This window comes from Rhincodon typus, chromosome 1, assembly GCF_021869965.1.
Source record: "Rhincodon typus isolate 14 chromosome 1, sRhiTyp1.1, whole genome shotgun sequence".
Classification (NCBI taxonomy): Eukaryota; Metazoa; Chordata; class Chondrichthyes; order Orectolobiformes; family Rhincodontidae; genus Rhincodon; species Rhincodon typus.
The window spans coordinates 22,965,621-22,986,817 of record NC_063332.1 but is presented as its reverse complement, the minus strand read 5'-3'; the positions used below and the strand labels follow the sequence as shown (position 1 = coordinate 22,986,817).

The 21,197-nt window shown below is 41.0% G+C and overlaps 1 protein-coding gene across 10 annotated transcripts in view; it reads left to right on the top strand.

Moving 5' to 3' along the window:
* Positions 1–21,197, top strand: part of ctbp1 (C-terminal binding protein 1) — a 326,742-nt gene that overhangs the window by 277,999 nt on the left and 27,546 nt on the right. For 9 of the 10 annotated variants that reach the window (XM_048599905.1, XM_048599872.1, XM_048599885.1 and 6 more), the window contains one exon: positions 19,304–19,448. In XM_048599905.1, the coding sequence (XP_048455862.1) occupies positions 19,304–19,448 (145 nt within the window). Of the gene's footprint in view, positions 1–11,001; positions 11,171–19,303; positions 19,449–21,197 lie in introns of those variants that run through there. The other variant, XM_048599928.1, reaches the window with a different exon arrangement.

Here is a 21,197-nt window from a genome sequence, read left to right as displayed (position 1 = left end):
TACCTCCATTACTAACAACTCTTGAGTTCTCCTTCCCTTTAACTTTTTTCCTAATTTTCAATGGAGTTGAAGCTTCCTCATCACCTGCTAACCTGCTGCTTTGCCTTAAATTAATTGTTATTCTCCCTCTACGCTCACTTCTCCCTGCCCCCCTGCTTACTAGTTTAAAGTCCTATTAACCACCCTATTTACCCTTTTCACCAGAACACTGGACCCGGCCCTGTTCAGGTGGAGTCCATCCCAGCGGTATAGATCCCTCCTGTCCCAGAACTGGTGCCAGTGCCCCATGAAAAGGAAACCACTTTTCCCACACCACTCTTTTATCCACGTGTTTACTTCCCTGATCCTCGCCTCCCTATGCCAATTTGCACGTGGCTCAGGCAGCAATCCAGAGATTATGACCCTTGAAGACCTTTTTTTTAATTTTGTTCCCAGCTTTTCATAATCCCGAAACAGGTCTTTTTTCCTAGTCTTGCCTATGTTGTTGGTACCTACGTGGACCACAACAACTGGATCCTCCCCGTCCCTCTCTCGTATCCTCTCAAGCCGGTCGGAGATGTCTCGCACCCTGGCACCGGGCAGGCAACACACCACGCAGGATTCTCTATCCTGCTCGCAAAGGATACTGTCTATCCCCCTGATGATAGAATCCCCTGTACCTACAATCTGTCTTTTTGCTCCCCCTTCTTGAATGGCCTCCTGGACCATGGTGCCATGGGACAATGTCAAGGGCTGCGGCTCCTGTGTTCCTGTCTGCAGGGTCCCTCTACCTGCCTCACTCGCAGTTACACACTGCTGTCCCTGCCCGCTAATCGAATTAACATTAGTTAATCTACCAGGTGTGACTGCCTACTGGAACACAGCATTCAGGTATTTCTCCCCCTCCCGGATGTGCTGCAGTGTTTGGAGTTCGGATTCCAGCTCATCAATTTTGAGCCGGAGCTCCTCAAGCAGCCAACACTTGCTGCAGATGTGGTCACTGCCGTTCTCAATGGGATTGGCTAGCTCCCACATCATACAGCTACAACACATCACCTGGCCTGCCGTCTCTACTTAGTTAATTATTTAAAATTAATTAGTGTTTTTTTAGTTTCGCAGTGTTTTCTGCACCAGTAAGTTTACTTCGTTATGTACTCAAACAGACTCCGGCTTTGCCTTCCGACCCACTCCCAGAGGATTTGGCGTCTGGGTGACCACCCCGAAAGATAACAAAGAGATGAGGGGAAAAAAATGCAAATAGCTTACCTGCTCACCACACTTAGTCGTTATTATTAGGTTAGAGGAGGTGGAAGGGTGGGAGACACTACGCGTGTAAGTGTCTCAGGTATTATTTAACTCCCAAATTTATTGGGTGGAAGCTTCCCTTCCCAGGCTGCTCTCGCGCTTTCTCCCGGACTCCTGCCGCTGAAACAACTGAAAGGCTGTTGAGGCACAGTGTATGGTCACATTTAACTGTTGAGGCTGCGTTGTTAAAGATATTCATTTGAGACGGGCAGATTTTTAATCAGTAAGGGAATCCACAGTTATTGGGAAAAGGCAGGAAAATGAAGTTAAGAAAAATTAGATTAGCCATAGTCTCACTGGATGGTAGAACAGATTTGTTGGAACAAATGGCCTACTTCTGCTTCTAATCCTTCATGTCTAAGGGAGAAGATTCTGACAAAATAACTATAGGAGCTGAGATGGTTGCTGTAATAGATGAGATGAAAATTGAGAGGCAGGAGATACTGGCTGTGCTTCAAGCAGATAAGTTGCCTGATCTCAACAAAGTTGAGGCTTCTAGAATGGAAATATCAATATTGCCTTGGATTAAAGAGAAAAGTTGGCTTAACAGCAGAAAACAGTAAGTCATAGCTCACGGTTATTTTTCAGATGAGAGAATGGTCGATGATGGTGTTCTGCAGGGTTCACTGTGAGGGCCTCTGATCTTTTTGCTTTATATTCAAACATACAAGTCATTTATACGAAGTTTCAAAGTTTGACAGTGCAACCAAATTTGGAGTTGTGACAGTGAGACTGACAACAATCAACTAAAGTAGGACCAAGGCTGTTATACATCTGACTCGTATCTAAAGTTGCTGATTCATAAGTACTCAATGTCTTTTTGCAGCTTAATCATTTGAAAGAAATCCGTTTTGTGTTCAAGATGTCAAAGCAACCCCATTGCATTACATTTGATTTTAAGATCTGCTAGTCAAAAGTAATTTTATAGTGATACCGAGTAAAAGGACATGTCTTTGCTTAAATCAAGTTCCAATTGTCCTTTCTAGTCATATTGGTTTTCCGAAATCAATATGAGCCAATAATCTCTATATGAATTCCTTTTTTCCTCTGTCCTTCAATTGAAAATGAATTCTCAAGACACATAGAGTCACAATGTTGCATGTTGAGTTTTTAGGTGGACCAAATGACAATGAGTCTTTTAAACATGTATTACAAATAAAGTGCTTATATCAAGCATTAAGGTTAATCATTTCAAATCTTTGAGTCCTAAAACTACAAACTGCTTGATCTGATATGGGAAAAATATATTTTAGTCTAATCAAAGTAATGATTCAAGAAAAATCAGGTGTTTACTAAAGTTGAGGGGGATGCAGTGCATCTCTTTAGTCTTTGCCTTTTTGTTGTCTCTTTGCTGTCATAATAGTTGGTCACATTAATGACTTCGGTGGAGAGTGAGGGAGAAAGTCAGCAACAGAAGGCTTTAGCTTGCGCTCCAAAGGGACAGATCCCTGCAGCATAGGTAGGGATGATCATATGTTGATTTTAGAGCGGGAAGAAGAGACACTGTAAATGATAAGAGGGTCAGGATTTCATATCACACTTTGACAGCTCGGTAGATGAATGGGCATGAGGGTGGTGATCGGAAATTATGGTGAAGAATGATCTGGAAAGAGGAAATGATTGGACATGGCAGTGGAGAGTACTGTTTGGACATCTCAATGGTGGGGATGAGAAGGCAGATCTGGCTCCGGTCTTGGGTGAGCGGTTATGGTTGTTGAAGGGAAAAGACACTGGGTATTGGCTAAGAGTAGTTGTGATTGGAGTTGTAGAAGATAATATGTTCAGACATGAGAAACATTTCTGTCCCACGAGATGTGTTGTTGGAGGCATTTAGCTCGAGAAACTGAGGGCTTGCACCTCCCTTTTTGTTGACATCTGGGAAACTCCGTGACAGCAATGAATTGTAAATCATGCTCCAAATTGCATTGAATGAACCTGTTATTATTATGTCAATGTTGTCTCATTTCCCCATACTGAGACATGTTGGGCATCTTGATAGTCAGGACCATAAAAAGAGGCTCTGAGCATGCGTGCAACACATTGGTGGTGTGTTTCCCATATTTGAAGTTTTTAGAGTTTCTCGTCTGATCCTTCCCCTGCCCAGGATGGGGAGGAGTTAATATCAAGGATTTTGGCTTGCAGACATTGAAACTTTCTCGTCGTTGGCATTTTATCTTCGGTGTAATCTTAACTGTGTACGTACACGTCAGTGTCCTCCAAACAGTGTGCAAACTTGTAGGACTAGATTTGCACTTGTGAAGAAATTGGTAAAATGATCAACACTTGTATTTTTATCGGTACTTATTCAAGCTATTCAAAATGCATCCACTGGCGTGTTTGTTCCTTTCACTCGTGTTTGTTCTCTATGATTTATCTCAAAATTTATTGATTGCTGCTGTTGATACTGAATTATACTATTTTTAATCTTGGCACAAAGATAGCAAATGGAATATGCTCTACATTTCCAATATCTTTTTGTTATGATTGTTCATCCTTTGGAATTACTGTTACTCTATACAGTTGCAGGTGAGGATAACTCTGATGAAGTGCCAGCCCCTTTCAAACAAATTAGCGTGTTTAGTATTATTTATGAAAATGTTTGTGTCTCAGATTGTTGGAGCATACTGAATCCATGCCTATTTTTCCCACTACTCTGTTTGAAAATCAGCAATTAGCTTACTTTATCTGATACAGCACTAAGAAGACCTTAATCAAGGTTGAGAATCATAGAACCCCTACAATGTGGTAAGAGACTATTTTGCTTATCGAGACCTTTGAAGAGCATTCCACCCAGTCCTAGCGCGCACCCTATCCTTGTAATCCCGCATTTACCATGGCTGAGGTTACGTTAACTACTGACTACTCATAAACATGGTGTATCACCCCTCAACTTCTCGGCATGGCTTAAGCCTTTCACATTGCTCTATCCTCCTCCAAATCCTCCTTTGTTCAGTTAAGTGGGGTATTCCTAAAAAAGTCTTTTGCAGTGGCTTCTTATATTGCACTCTTAACTTGCTCCCTAAAATCATTTCTCTTGAGATTCCCTAAGGATTCATCTATGGTCCCTTCTTCTCCCATTTCTCAATCATAAGCTGCCCCTCAGAAATGTCAATTTAGAGACCCAAGATAAGGTTCCAAATGAAAACTGACAACACTCATGTACAACTCTCAAGTGTCTATTTTGACTTCCTGTATCTTCGTGCGTGAAGACTGCCTGTTCCACATCCAGTATTGAATGAAACAACAATTCAGCAGGCATGTTTGTGAGGTTTGAGTGAAGCAAGGAGAGGGCTAACACAGATTTCTAAAAGGCACGTTGTGCCTGACTAATCTATTTGAATTTTTTTTGCTGAAGTTATGAAGGCAATGTAGTAGAAGTTGTTGAAATGGAATTAAAGAAAGTTCTTGACTTTATAAAAATAGTTGAAAAAAGTTAACAAAATTGAGCTGGATGGAATGGAAAAGTCAATGTCAGCATGAATGAAAATAATTGGTTTAAGGAGTGAAAGCAATAAGTCAAGGTAAAAAGTTGTTTTTCAACCTGGAACATAGCAGACAGCAATGTTCCCAAGGTTTTGTGCAAGGCCCGCTAATCCGTTTTTATTATATGTAAATGTCATGGATATTGAGAAAGCAGAGTTAAATTTCAAACTTTGCTGATGCTACTAAGTAATGATTATGATACCAATTGACTATAACAGGATATGGATATGTGAGCGGATGGAATTTAATAGAGTAGTGTGAGGTGATATGTTTTGGCAGAAGGAATAGGGAGAAGCAATGCAGATTGAATTGCATAGTTCTGAAGACTGTGCAGGGACAGAGGGGTGTGAGGGTAAATGTACGTGGATCTTTTGAGGGTAACAGGACAGATTGACAGAACACATAGTGAAGCATGTGATCTCTTGGTTTTTGTAGATGTATTGAATACAAAAGCAAGAAAATTATGCTGAACCTTTCATAAAGCTCTGGTTAAGTCATAACTTGAATATTGCATCCAATTCTGGTCACTTCACTTTTTAATAATGATAGATCCTTGAGATAGTACGTAAGAGATTTACCAGAATGGTTGCTGGAAAGAGTGATTTAGTTACAATGTTAGATTGGACAAAAACTGGGGTTGTGCTCCTCCGAGCAAAGAAGTATGAGGGGAGATTAGATAGATGTGTACAACATTATAAACAAAAACAGAAATTGCTGGAAAATCTCAGCAGGTCTAGCATCTGTGGAGAGAATCAAGAATTGATGCTTCGGGTCCAGTAATGACTCTTTCTGTTTTTGTTTCAGATTCCATCATCTGCAGTTCTTTTGTTTTGTTTCTATTTAGTCTACAAAACTATGTTGCGTTTAGTTAAGGCAGACAAATAAAATCTGTTCCCATAGCAGATAGGGATTAGGGGACACATTTTAAGGTCTTGAGCAAGAGATGAAGGTGTGTATGAGGAAGATCCTTTTTATACACAAGTGCTGGAACACTCTGCCTACCAGGGTGGTGGAGACTGAAACAATCATGATTGTTTCAATGTGGCATCAAGGAACCCCAGCAAAACTTGAATCAGTGGGTATCAGGGAATCTCTCCGGTTGTTGTTTGGAGTCGGACGCGACACATAGGAAGCTGGTCGTGGTTGTTGGAGGTCAGTCATCTCAACTCCAGGACATCTTTGCAGGAGTTCCTCAGGGTAGTGTCCTCGGCCCAGCCATCTTCAGCTGCTTCATAAGTGACCTTCCCTCCGCCATAAGGTCAGAAGTGGGGATGTTCGCTGAAGATTGTGCAATGTTCAACACCATTCATGACTCCTCAGATACTGATGCAGTCCATGTTCAAATGAACAAGATCTGGACAATATCCAGGCTTGGGCTGACAAGTGGCAAGTAACATTTGTGCTACACAAATGCCAGGCTATGACCATCACCAATAAGAGACTATGTAACCACCAACCCTTGACATTGAATAGTGTTACCATCACTGGACTCCCCACATAAACACAATGGCTACACGAGCAGGTCAGAACCTAGCAATACTGCAGCGAGAAACCCACTTCCTGACTCCTCAAAGCCTGTCCACCATCTACAAGGCTCAAGTCAGGAGTGTGATGGAATATTCCCCACTTGCTTAGATGAACGCAGCAGCAACAAAACTCGAGGAGCTTGACACCATCCAGGACAAAGCAGTCAGTTTGATTGGCACCACATCAGTAGCAGCAGTGTGTACCATCTACAAGATGCAGTGCAGAAATACACCAAAGATCCTCAGACAGCGCCTTCCAAACCCATGTCCACTTCTATCTAGAAGGAGGAGGCAGCAGACATATGGGAACAACACCATCTTCAAGCTCCGCTCCAAGCCACTCATCATCCTGACTTGGAAATATATTGCTGTTCCTTCACTGTCGCTGAGCCATAATGCTGGAATCCCCTCCCTATTGGCATTGTGGGTCAACCCACAGCAGATGGACTGCAGAGGTTCAAAAACGTAGTTCACCACCAACTTTTCAAGGGCAATAGGGATGGGCAAGAAATGCTAGCCAGCCAGTGACTCCCACATCCTACAAATGAATAGAAAAAAAAAGATGCAATTAGTTTGCTAGCATCAAACTCATGCGTGCACAGTCAGACCCTGTACCATCACATAGAATTCTGATGATGTCATATGCCAAAGAACTGTGCATGCACAGTAAGAAACACAACTGAAATGGACAATAGTGAGGAGAGGACAGGGGATGGAGGGAGCCAAGGGAGTGAGGGAGTGTAGTGCTGGGGGAAAGGCAACCGCTGCTTTCCTTTCTGTTCCCCTCACAGTCCCAGTCACCCGTTGCAGCCCCTGCTGTTTCCTGCATTACCATCTGCATCTCTCACATGACTGCACCAAGAATTTGGCCTCCCTCCTTCGTCCTAGTTACTTATTGTGCCAATTTGATTGTCCACTATATTTCATTTTGGCGATAAACCCTTGTTTGCATGCACACTGGTTCCTTGGCGTATGACCTCATAGGGATTCTAGGTGATGATGTAAGACCTGACTGGCAAAATCGTGTGTGAACTTTGAAGTAGTGCACGGTGTGCATGCACATGATGTCAGTCGACCTTCTTGGAAAGGCTTCCTTCTGTCAGTCGAATTGTATCACCCTAAAGTTTTCTCCAACAACCTTTTGAGAAGGCTGAAACGGTTAAAATCAGCCTCTCACAATGAACTTAGTCACTAGCCACTGATTCCATCCCCTGTCTTGACCGTTGTCTCAGACAGAACCAGACTGTTCGTGCTTGATCTTAAACCAGATGTCCAATTCAAACATCTCATCCCTGAAATTCCCAAATTTCCACCCTGAAACCTCTTCACTTTGTTCTGCGTTTGTACATTCTCCCTGTGGGTTTATGTTGGGTGCTTTGGTTTCCTTCCACAGTCCTAAGATGTGCAGGTTAGGTGTTTTGTATTGGCCATGCTAAATTGCCCACAGTGTCCAGGGATTTGTCAACTAGGTAGATTAGCCATGGTAAATACAGGGTTAGGAGATAGGATGGGGGTGCTGTGTCTGGGTGCGATGCTGTTTGGAGGGTTGGTGCAGGCCTGATGAGCTGAATGGCCTTTTTCTGCTGCAGGGGTTCTATTTTCAAAGACTCTTTGAAACCCACTTCTATGACTAAGAACTGTGTCATCATCGCTCATACCTCCTCCTTTGGCTTGGTGTCAGTTTTTGGCTAAGTACGCATTTATGAAGCATTTTGAAATATTTTGTTATTTGAAAGGAGGTATATTGATGCAAATTACGGTACATGGAACAAAGCATGGTTCAAAAACTTTGTGAGTTTAATTTACTTCTCAAAAATTCACATAATTGACTTGTAACCTAAAGGCTTCAACTTCGCTTTTATTTTTAATTTGTCAAATCAAAGTTTGTTATTTCCCTTGATTTTAAATGATGTATTTATCATACACGTGTGACATCAATGTTAGTCAAATCTGTAACCGAGATTGTTCCATTGGAAAATCTACGCTATTAAATTGTTACAAAGCTGAGTGCTGTTTCAGATAGACTTTGCATAATGAATAGGAAAATACAAGGTCAGGGTGTATAATCTGACCAGCCTCCCTAAATCTGAAATGAATACTCTTTAATAAGTAATACCATGTTTGCAGTGACTGTAATGAAAGTATAACAAAACTGGTGTCACTTTATGACAATAGAGATAACAAGGTGTAGAGCTGGATGAACACAGCAGGCCGAGCAGGAAGGCTGACGTTTCGGGCCTAGACCCTTCTTCAGAAAAATTTTTCTGAAGAAGGGTCTGGGTCCGAAACTTCAGCCTTCCTGCTCCTCTGATGCTGCTTGGCCTGCTGTGTTCATCCAGCTCTACACCTCGTTATCTCAGATTCTCCAGCATCTGCAGTTCCTACTATCTCTCTCAATCACTTTATGACAATATTGTTTTTAAATTGTCAAAGCAACTCTCTCAGTCACTTGTAATTAAACACATGCTGCGTGACTTCTGCAGATTCTCCCCATAAACTCCAAATGCCCCCAATGGAATGCAATGCAAAAAACTGTAAATGTTGACGTTTTTTTCACTTTCTTTGCATTATAAAGCAGCAGGATAGTAGCTGAATTTATTGTTCGGATCGCACTTAATGTTGTCCATGACAGTATCTCTGCATATGAATTTCACGTTAGCATTATACTTTGAAGATCTATTTCTTGAAAAAAAAAGCACACATAGTGAAGTTTGGCTGAGAAGTTTGGTTTTTTACAGGTGTAAAACTAATCCGGAAATCAGGATTCTAAGGCCTTGGTGAAGTTCTTTTGTGATTGAGCTGCCAGAGGAGGTGGTAGAGGCTGGTACAGTTAGAACATTGAAAAGGTATCTGGATGGATACATGAATAGGAAGGATCTCGAAGGATATGGGCCAAATTAGATTTATTTGGGATATCTGGTTAGGTGGACAGGTTGGACTGAAAGGTCCGTTTCTGTACTGTAGAACTCTATGACTGTCCAGAACTAGTGCTATGCAGACAGTGGGTTGCTTCTCTGAGGCACATATAAGTTAAACCGGTGGCCCCTGGGTGGGTGCCCACTGGAAGCTGCTGCTCAGGAGGTGAGTTGAAAGTTTCTTAATCCTCTCAGTTTCACATGAAATCAAGCCACCGCACCATTCGCCCTCGTCTCCCTCCTGATTCCCCATACAGTTACCTCGTCCAACCTCACCATTATTAGCTCATCTAATTATTGTAAACTTAAATTTAGACATTTTTTCTGTATTCCAATGTTATGAAATGCCCTTAAAATTTGTTAAAATTCACCTTCATCCTTTTTAGTGGACAGCAATATTATTAAAAAGCACAAGTTGTACAGTGCTGTAGTCTTTGTGTAGTCAAATGTATGAAAGGATGCTTTATTCAAAGTTCAATGCTTTTATAATGTCTTTTGTTCACTCAGTGCATGGAGGATTTTGACGTTTGCAGATTATTCTGGTAAAAGTGAAGAAAACTAAAATGGATGATTCACTTCTGAAATATTTTCATGTCAGTTGACAGTAATATATCAGAATAAATGAATGGTTCGTTTAGAGCTTTGGTTTAAAATGTTGGGCAAAGAATTTGGAGCATTTTTTGACAACATAGAGTTGTAGAAATGGTTAAATGATTTTTAGCCTGGTTAATATACTTGTTCGAGTTAATGGCTTAGTGTTTGTGAGGACTAAGTGCTATGCTTCTTTGGGGGAGACAGTGGCAAAGTGTTAATATTGTGGCACTAATGATCCAGAGGTCCAGGCTAATTTTCAGCAGGCATGGTTTCAGAACCTACCATGGCAGATGGTGAAACTGATCCCAGTAAAATTAGGAATTACGAGCTAATCTATAGTCGCTTATAAAACAAAAACTGGTCTGGTTTACTCATGTTCTTCAGGAAAAGAATCCTACCATTGTTTCCTGGTCTGCCCTGCATCTAACTCCAAAACCACAGAAATATGATTGACCCCTACCTGCCCTCTGAAATGGCCTAGTAAACCACTCAATACAAGGACAGTTAGGGATGGGCAATAGATGCTGGCTCAGCCAGCAATATCACACATCCCATGCAAGAATAATGGGAAAAAGAACCCATCAGTACCAGAGAATAGAAGGCAAATGAAAGTCCTCCTGATGCCTTTTCTTTGTCTCTAACCTAATAGCCAGGAAATGGGCGAGAAAACCAGCAAGTGACCACTGCCATGGACTCTTGGGGAGGTTCTTCAGTCTTCTGGAAGAGGAGTAAGAGACTCGGGGTTGCGGGGAATAGATCATTGTGGAAGAAAGGGGAAGAGAGATGAAACTTGAGGGAGGAAAAGTGGTGAGAACTATTGCTTGAGGGAGGGAACGAGGAATCAGGACTTGGAAGGACAGAAAGAAAACCTCTTACTGGAGGGAGAGCGAGCAAAAGATTGGGACTGGAGTAATATAAGTTGTGATCCCAGTGGGAATAGGGAGTTAGAAAATTATCCTTGAAAGCTTGAGTGGAGCATTCCTGCTCTCCTCAGTCCTCAAGGATTGCTCTGAAAGACACTTACCTTCTTGACCCTGCAGTTCCTGCCTCATTTTTATGGCTAGGTTCCCTGACTCCTTGAAAATACAGAAAGTAATCTTATTTTAATATGTTAATGAAGTGTTCAATCCCTCGACGAAAGGCAGTTGCATGCTCTAAAACCCGCCATTGTAAAAAGGTTTCAAATATTTGTGCCGCAGATTGCCACATTGCTCACCTATTGAGAGAGATTACTATTGGGCTGGATTCTCCCAGTCCCTGAAAGACATAGTGGTGGTGACTTAATTGGAAAAGTGTGATGAGATCAGAAAAATGAAATCCTCAATGTTGAGGGGAACAAAAGCCTGATTTTCACCCAAGGTTTGAACGGTGAGTTGAGAATCTTGCAAGTGAGTACAGAGAGTCCTATTTTACATATATTTTTATATTTCATTAATGCCTGATTTCACCTAATTTTTATGCAATTTCCTATTTTCCTGAGCAGTGGAGCGAAATTATATGGCAACATTTCCCAACATGAAAGTTTGAACAGATACCTGACTGTTCCAGGCCTCCAACTTGAACAGTAGTCCCTAACGTCTCAGAATGCGCTCTATGGGCAGTGACCACCCATATCTTCTTTCTTTCCCCAACCATGCCACCCTTACTACCACCACCACCCCCCCCACCAAAAAACACAAACATGCCATACCATCATGGCACATTTGGACAATTTTAAAATGAAGTCCACTACATCAGTGCTGTGCTTTGGAGTGTGCTGGCACCTTGCATTGCAGTTTTACACAGTGACAGGCACCCATCTTGTGCTTCAGAGTAAATTTCACAGCTCTTGGCTTGCACTCTTAACACTTACACTGTCTGCACCGACTTGGATGCTCTCAGCATCCCCACTTGTCTTACTTTGCATTCAAATTCAGACCATATAGCCTCAAGGTACTTCTGTCTTGCCTTACCTCTTGTGCTGCTGCAAAGCCAGAGAGCTTATCATGTTTGCTAGTATTGATCAATTAAAGGGACAAATATGTTGCTTAGTGGCACTGTGTTACATCAATGTCACATCTGTAGCATATGTGGTGTTATGGACCAGACCAAAATCCCTCAAAATATATTAATAAGATAGCCTAGACCCTAACTTTTTCTTATTTTAAGGTGGTGTGAGGCGTTGCGTTCCAGATGCAATTCAATTGGCCAAACTACTCTATTTTAAGCAAAACATACTTTAGTTTTACACCATAGTTAAAACACAACAAAATAAAAATAGAAGAACTGGCTTAACTGTAATTCTATCAAAATGCTTAACTAAATAATATATATATTAATTACTAATTAACTGTTCCAATATAGTACCATTCCATAAGGACACCTTTGGCAAAGGCAAATTCAATAAAACAGATTGTCTCACATGTAATTCTAGCAATGGTAAGACAACTCTAGCTTTTGGCTAACCAAATCCTGGTTCTTTGGGAGCTTGACTCCATCCGTTCAGGCTGCTTCTATTGTTCTAACTGCAAAAAAAAACCAGGGCCTCATAAGCTCTTTGTTGATTTTGAGCAGACCACTTTTCTACCTCTCAACCTTTCTTCATAAAAATAACATACAAAGTACAAGACTTAAAGACATAATATTGTCACAGTGGCGCAAACATTACCCTGTGCATGTGCTTCGACTGAATAGCTGTGTCTCAAAGTCTAAAGGGATTAGTTCTCAGTCAAGCCAGGGGGCACTGTTGTCGGTTATGGTTGTGGGTATTGCTTAATTTCAGTCAAGAGGCATGGATATGGTCAGGGAGTGGCTGGATGTAATTCAGGTCAGGTGTTGTGAATCATTACAGTATGGGAAGAGGGCCACGGCCAGTCATGCATATCCATTGCTATCAAATGGGATAAGTTGTAAATCAGTTGGGAGTCAGGGCTGTCCTTTGAAATCAGTAAGAGGGATGAGCCATGATCAGTCCTCAACAATGACTAGATATTATGCTACACTGGGCATTAGGGAAAGAATAGCATTCCCTTACATGGGGTTCAAATATGGTTACGCATTAAGAACAGGTAGCCTGTGTACCTTGAGTCTTATAGCTGTGTTTACAATGTGAGTTGATCAGACACGTGATGGTTTTCTTCCCTTTGTGTACTATGAAGGGATACTCATTATAGCTGGCACCAGGCAAATCACTGCCAGTTGAAACCCCAGAAGGTACCTCCCATCGCACCCCCTCCCCTGCCCTGACTACCACCTCTACCACCTGGATAAGTGCGAGGGAGCTCAAAAGGAGCACCTTAGAGACACAGTTTGTCTGTAAAGAGATGAGCAGTATAAAGTTGTGAGGTAGAACTCGTGGAGAGAAACCCTCCATGAAACTCCCTGAAATAGATGCCTGGCTGATTTTTGGTAAAATTCAATATTAAAATTCAATCATAGAGATCAATGTTTTTGATATTTGTGATTCTCTTATGATAATACAAAAGGAATACAGTCAATTTTAGGGATTATAGAGATTTGATTTTCTTTGTAGTTTTGAGATCTCAGATTTTCTATCAGTTAAACTTGCTATTCATGCTTATTCTGCCAAAAGCAGTTTAACTTTGTACTGTTGGGATTGTATCTAATTGAATTTTCATTTAAGTGTCAGCTTTTTTGGTGACATACAGTAGTGTTTGTTTCTAATCACTTGGGGATTTTCTAACATACTACATTTAAAAATGAATGTTGGGTTTACATTACAGAACAAATGCCAACTGTTTAAAGGATCCTAAAATGATCAATATGCTCTGCACAAGGGAAAGCTATGAGGTTTGGAAACTGTGATGCTGAGACTGAAGCGAGTTATCATTTGTCTGGAAACCAAGCAGATTCTTTAATGTTTTTAATCAACCTGTTCAGAGATATTATTACATACCTCTGGAGCAGGTGGGACTTGAACCCAGGCCTCCTGGCTCAGAGGTAGGGAAGTCGATTCCTTGAAGCTGTACTTGTTGGGGTACATGTTGAGATCTTGATTGATCTTTTTGAAGGATTACCATTGTCATTCTGCCTTCACTTGTTGCTCATCTATTTTGTCTTTTGGAGTATGTAATTGATTTGGAGAACGAATTCAGAAAGGAGTTATATACTTTAAGAACATTGATAACTAAGTTGTGATGAGTTGAGGAAAATCTTTTTTTCTGTCACAGTACCCTCGACTTCCTAAAATGATTGTTATTTGAGTTGGAGTTTGGGACATTCTGTTGTCGTTTAACCTGTGAATCCTGGAAGAATAGATTTTGGCACTTCCCTTTTGGTAGTTGATCAAATTTCTTCTCAAAAAAAAATTGTGAATGAAATGTCACTGCATCGTTTGGTTTGCCAAGGGAGCACCATGGAAATATTGCACCAACATTTGATAGTGATTCCCCCATATCCCCTTTAATCACACAAGTATTCATGTGACCTGTTCTCTTGCCCCATCACAGAATTATGGAATTATTGAAGTGTAGAAGGAGACCATTCAGCCCTGTTCTGCCTGCAGCAGCTCCTTAAGCGAGCATCATTACCTAATGCCAATCTTTGGTTTTCCCCTACCCTTATGCATTATTTATTGATTTTTACAATACAGATAGTGGCCCTTTTGGCCCATCGTATCTGCACTGGTCATTAAGTATACATCTCTTCCAATCCATCTGCCCACACTTGGCCCATAGCTTTTTCTATCCAAATAATCACACTCTTGAATGCCTTAACTGAACCCATCCCCTTTTAAATGATTGACTGTCCAACTTCCCTTACCAGCCCTATGCTAACTGACATTCCCTTTCTTCAGATGCTCTCCTTTTGCTTTTCAATGTGTCACCGCCCCTTTTCCGATAAAACTCTTTCCTCTTTTTTGGAATTCCGTCTTTGAACTCTCCTAGCCATGTTTCTGTCATTGCTGCAACAAAAACACCTAAGCTAAACCACAAATGGCATTACCTTGAATGTTCTTATAGTGCATTTTCTGTTCTCATCCTGTTTGATCTTTCTGGAGTCTATTTGTTCTGTGCTATATACCTACAAGTTCTTTTTGGAGATTTAATGTTACATTTTATGGATCAGCTGATTTTCAGATAAGCTGATTTTCAATTTATACACTGAAGACTTTTCTTCTTTTATCAGTATTTTCACTGAGCTATGCCTTTCTTCTGCATTCCTTTGTTAGTATTGTGGCTGCGTGTGCAATATTTAATTAACCTTTGTGAGTGCAGAATGTGGTTACAGTATTGGATCTCTTCAGTAAAATTGTTTTCATTATCTGGTTGAAAGAAGCAAGGCTGCATTTATTCCCCGTCCTCCTAGTGTCTTGAGAGTGAAGCAGTGCAACTTCCCCTTCGACTAAATATCGTCCTTGTAATGGTGCCAGTATTCCTGTGAGCAGCACCTGGATAGTAACTCTTCAGCTGAACTGTGAAATGCAAGTTGTTGTCAATTGTTACAGAAAATTTTCAAATGACTGACTCTGGCAGTGAAAATGCTGAAGCAGCTATGTCGTCTTTGGAAGGTTCTTATGCCATGTGACAATTAACCCGTGCCGCCTCAGAAAGAAAATGGAATAACTTAAAGGATTATTAAGAAATGCAAACATAACCAAATCGAAAGAACTGCGGATGCTGTAAATTAGGAATAAAAACAGAAGTTGCTGAAAAAGTTCAGCTGGTCTGGCAGCATCTGTGAAGAAAAAAAATCAGAGTTAACATTTCAGGTCTGGTGACCCTTCCAGGAAGGGTCTCAGGAAATGTCACCAGATCCGAAATGTTTACTCTGATTTCTTTTCTTCACAGATGCTGCCAGACCTGCTGAGCTTTTCCAGCAACTTCTGTTTTTGTTCCTCTTTGAGAATCAGAAATAATTATAACATTCTTCTTTTCATCCAAGACAAATTATGCAGGAAGTGATAGCTGGCTTTGTAGATGCATATGTAGGAATGATCAACTCCTATTGCCGAGGAGCTAATCAGTTGTCGATTAGAAGGGCATGCCAATTTCTTTTTTTAAATAAATCTCTGCCTGGACTTTCTATTAAAAGATGCTTTAATCCAGCCTTATGTACTATAGGTGACCTTTCTTTGGAATGTAATATAAATTCCACGTTATAAATTGTAAAGGTGGTGTCCTTCATTACTTTAAATATGCAGTGCAAGTAGTTTTTACTTAATGTCTGAAAAAAACGATCCAGATGTGATTCTTTTTGAGAAAGAAATACATAAGTGTAACAGTTAGAAGGACAAGTCTTTCAAAGTTCAAAGAGAGAGTCATCTTAAGCCCTACCTCAGTCAAAAACTGAGTGTTTTGTCACTGACAAGGTGTTAGTCGCAGAGGTGAAAGGATACTAGTGCAAAATACTGGACTTTGGATGTCAAAGTTAAACTTCATGTTCATATCTCAGAAGAATGCCTGTAGGAAGAGGGAAAATCACCTTCAGTGGGAAGAGGATGGGGGGAAGGTGGGTATTTCTTAAGGTCATGTGCATTTGTAGATAATTCTACTCTCTTCGTATTGTATTATCATTGTAAAAGTGGTCCAAGAGCTGTGTAAATGCCCATCTCTCCCATATAGCCTTCCCAATGAAGGTGATTTTTCCTCTTCCCACAGGCATTCTTACCCAATGTCACTGAGCTCAAGATGTCGCTTTCCTTGTCTCCCTTCTCACTACTCCAGTAGTCAGATTGCTTCTTCCACAAATGCCACCATTCCAAAAGGGTTACATACTTTGGGGCTCTTTGTTTGAAGCTGGCAAATTCCCTCAAATTTGATATTGATGCTGTCCTTTCCAGCACCCTCTCCCACACTCTCAACCTGGTGAAACCACTTAATTGCACAACACTTGCTTTTTGTAAGTGTATTAAGAATAAAAGGACTACCAGGAAAAGAGGGTGACCTATTGCAGACCAAAAGATCAGTATGTGTGTTGGGCCAGAGGATGTCGATGAAGTCTTAAATACTTTGTATTCATAGAGGAGAAAGACATTGTAGCCAGGGATTTCATTTGGGATGGTGAGGTTCTAGAACAGCTTAAGATTAGTAAAGAGGCGGTATTAGACATCTTAACAGGCCTACAGGTTCATAAATGCCCCGGCTTCTATGGGAGGCAAGGGAAGAGATTGCTGGGGCCCTGTTAAAGATATTTAACACCTCGCGGACCGCAAGTCAGCCTGTTCTTCAGTCTTGTGGGTGAAAAAGTGTTATCTGTGCAAATTACTCTTTTTATCTGTTTCTTAGAAAAGGTACTAGTGAGAGAAATGAGAAAAAATGGCAAAAGTGATGCAATGAGTCAGTTCTACTTTCAGTTATCTGTGGCGCAAATCTGTAGTGCAATATTCCAAGCACTGCAAATACTGGTGTTAAAGTAAATGTAGTAAGATCAATTTCTGTGCCCAAAGGCATACAGTCAACTTATACTTGGGTAATATTTTCATAAAGATTACATATGTGCTTGATTTGAGACCAAGTAAAATAATAAAAATATAGTTGCAATAGAATCAAATAAAAAACAACAATGCTATGTAATTAATAATTACTGCAGAGTTTGTTATTCATTACCTGGTCATTTTAATTATTTGTTTAAATAAAAGCAAAACTTAAACATTATAAATGTTTTGAGCATTATTTATGAGTAATTATTTTCAGTAGTGTATGCATAATGAAATTGATTTATTAATATCTCCAGTAATATACTTTGTTTCTGAAAATGTTGGACTTTGATTCTCTGATAAATAAGGGTCAACATTTACATGAGGCATATATAAAAAAAAATTAGATGCTTTTATACCATAATAATGGGGTCAACCTCAGCTGTATAGTAATAGTCATTTCACTTAGCTGAGAATGATGAGTAATTTTTATTTCTTTGCATTCACTTTGAAACCTAACCTCTTGCTTTCTGTAAATTTATCATTAAAAGAAATCTAACAGTTTTTAGCAGCTGGTGTGTACTGCAATTAAAACATGAGTGTTTTAAAAGCTAGGGAAAAATACTCAGTCCAGATTTTCTTCTGGTCTGTTGGAGCTAATGTGAAAAGGAGCAGTTCCTGGAACTGATGAATTTCTGCTTGTAAATTGCATCAATGTTTGGAAGTGCAGAAACACCTAGACATCAGTCTAGCCAGTTTCCTGATTGTTACAAATATTTTGATTGGTTTAAAGACAAGCTTCCAATTTGTTTTCACATTCTGTTTAATATTATAAAATGATGGGGAACTTAATGAGCTTTTTCGTGAAATTCAAGAAACTGCTTTAATAGAGACTCAAAACTGTTAACTGGGAAGGAGCTCCATGTCTTGGTGCTCTTGCAAAGGCTTATAGGTTTACTTTCTGATTAAAACTTAAACAATTCAAGAGAGGGTGTGTTCATTTGTTCTGAACATTTTATAATGCTCTGCTCAAATGTAGTAAATTGGAGTTGTAACCTTAATTCTTATGTCAGTTTTGACACCACATAACATTTGGGCTGATAAGTAACATCTGGAACAATCAAATAAATAATGTGGCTATAAGAATAGGTCAGACACCGAGAATTCTATAGTGAATAACTCATTTCCTGTCTCCCCAAAGATTGTCCTCCATGTACATGACACAAGTCAGGAGTGTGATGGAGTATTCTCCACTTGGCAGGATAAGTGCAGTTACAATACTTAAGAAGTTCAGTACCCAATAGGACAAAGCAGTGTGGAGCTGGAGGAACACAGCAGACCAGGAAAGCTGACATTTCGGGTCGGGACCCTTCTTCAGAAAAAAAAAAAATTTCTGAAGAAGGGTCCAGACCCGAAACATCAGCTTTCCTGTTCCTCCAATGCTGCCTGGCCTGCTGTGTTCCTCCAGCTCCACACTGTGTTATCTCAGACGCCAGCATCGGCAGTTCTTACTATCGCTAAGGACAAAGCAGCCCACCAGCTTAACTACCAATGTGCAATAGCAGCAGCAGGTACCATCTACAAGATGCAGTGCAGCAATTCACTACAGCTCCTCGGATAACTTCAAATTCACCCAAAAGTTCGAAGCCAATAGATGCATGAGATCAACAAGACCTATAAGTTCTCATCCAAGTTTTACACCACTCTAATTTGGAACTATATTTCCATTCTTTAAATGTCAATGAGTCAAGTTCCTCAACTCCCTCCCGAACTGCACCATGGGTGTCCCAACCTTTGAACCACTGTAGTTCAAGAGGCAGCTCACCACAACTACTTTCAGGACAAGAAGCTGAGCATTAACCACTGGTCTAGCCAGGAACGCTTCGATTGTACAAATAAAATAAAAATGCAAGAGTACATTGTGCACAGATGTCCACATCTCTTCTGCTTTACTGTTGGTATAGCCTCTATCAGACTGGAGCCACATATTCCTGTAAAATGGCAAACCCCTTTGCTCAAATGTTTAATGTACCTGTGCACATGCATTCAAAAAGAGTTCCATGCGACTGTATGCCTCTAACCTGCAGCAAATCATTTAACACAAATAGAAAAGTCTTGCTAAAGTGTTCTCCTTCTTTGCCTAGGTACTAAATGAAGCTGTGGGTGCATTGATGTATCACACGATCACTTTAACAAGAGAAGATCTGGAGAAATTCAAAGCACTTCGAATAATTGTCAGAATTGGCAGTGGTTTTGATAACATTGACATAAAATCAGCTGGAGATTTAGGTATGATAAAGAGCACTATCAATTAGGCTTGTTTTTATTGCTGTGGATATAATGGAAGGGCAGTGTCATTTATAGATAATGTAAAGTCAGAGAAAATTAAAGCCTTGCTATGATTTGTCCAAGATATCAAAAGTGTTGTGAGAACCATCATCTTCATTTATTTTGAGATGTCTTATTCTAGTCAGGACTGTATTTGCATTAACTTAACCATTGATAGAATTTCATTGGTGTTGTTGGCAAGGTCAGGACTTGTTGCCACTTCCTAATTGCTCCTTGAGCAGCCGTTTCAGAGGGCAGTTAAGAATTAATCACGTTGCTGTGGATCATGCAGTCACATGTAGGCCAGACTGAGTAGGAATGTAGATTCATTTCCCTAAATGATATCAGTCAACTAGATGCATTATTTTGCAACATCATGGTTGCCTTAACTGAGACTAGATTTCAAGTCCATAATTATTGCTGTAATATAAATTCACTAGCTGCTGTGGTGAGGTTTGAACAGGTTGTCTGGGTAGCTAATCCTGTGGCATTACCTCTGAGCTACTGACTTCCACCCCGTATATGCTTGATGTTTTGTTCTAGTTCTATATGAGAGACTGGTGCAAAGTAGCTATATAAAATCTCAGGCATATCTTGGTAATCTACCTGAATCAAACCAAAGGATTCTTTTAAGCCTATTAAGGACCATACCAGTCCCTCAATTCCCTAACCCAAGCCATCTTTGACAGCACATTCCAAACATGTGAATTATAGCACCGAGAAAGACAAAGGCTGCCAGCAAGGAAGAGTAGTTGAAGGTGAATGAAGTGCTAGACAGGTGAAGTGTCTTTCAAAAAGTTAAGAATGGCCTGTCATTTAGTGGAAGCAGTCTGAGAACATGTGCTGTGAGCAGCAGCCAGTCACCCCAACCTCAAGTTCACCTGGACCATCTCTGATACCTCTGTCTCTTTCCTGGACTTCTCTGTCTCCATCTCTGGTGACCGCCTCGAAACCAACATCTATTTCAAGCCCACCAACTCCCACAGCTACCTAGACTACACCTCCTTCCGCCCACCTTCCTACAAGAATGCAGTCCCCTGCTCCCAATTCCTCCGCCTCCACTGCCTCCTTCTAAGATGAGGCGTTCCCCTCCCAAACATCCCAGATGTCCTCTTATTTCAAGGACTGCAACGTCTCTCTTTCGGTGGTCAAAAATGCTCTCGACCGCATCTCTTGCGTTTCCTGCACCTCTGCCCTCACATCCTCTCCCCGCAACAAAAACAAAGACAGAATCCCCCTTGTCCTCACGTATCACCCCACTAACCTCTGTATCCAACGTATCATTCTCTGCCACTTCAACCACCTGCAACCCAACCCCACAACCAAAGAGATATTTCCCTCTCCACCCCTATCTGCCTTTTGTAGGGACTGCTCTCTCCGTGACTCCCTCGTCTGCTCCACGCTCCCCACTAGCCCCACCGTCCCCGACACCTTTCCCTGCAACCACAGGAAGTGCTATACCTGCCCTTACACCTCCCCCCTCACCTCCATCCAAGGCACCAAACGAACCTTTCAGATCAGAGGTTCACCAGCACATCCGTCAATGTGGTCTATTGCATCAGCTGCTCCTGATGTGGCCTCCTCTACATCGGGGAGACCAAGCGTAGGCTCAGAGACTGCTTTGTAGAGCACCTGCGCTCTGTTCGTGACACGTGACAACACCTTCCAGTCGCAAACCATTTCACCTCTCCCTCCCCCTCTCCCTCCCCC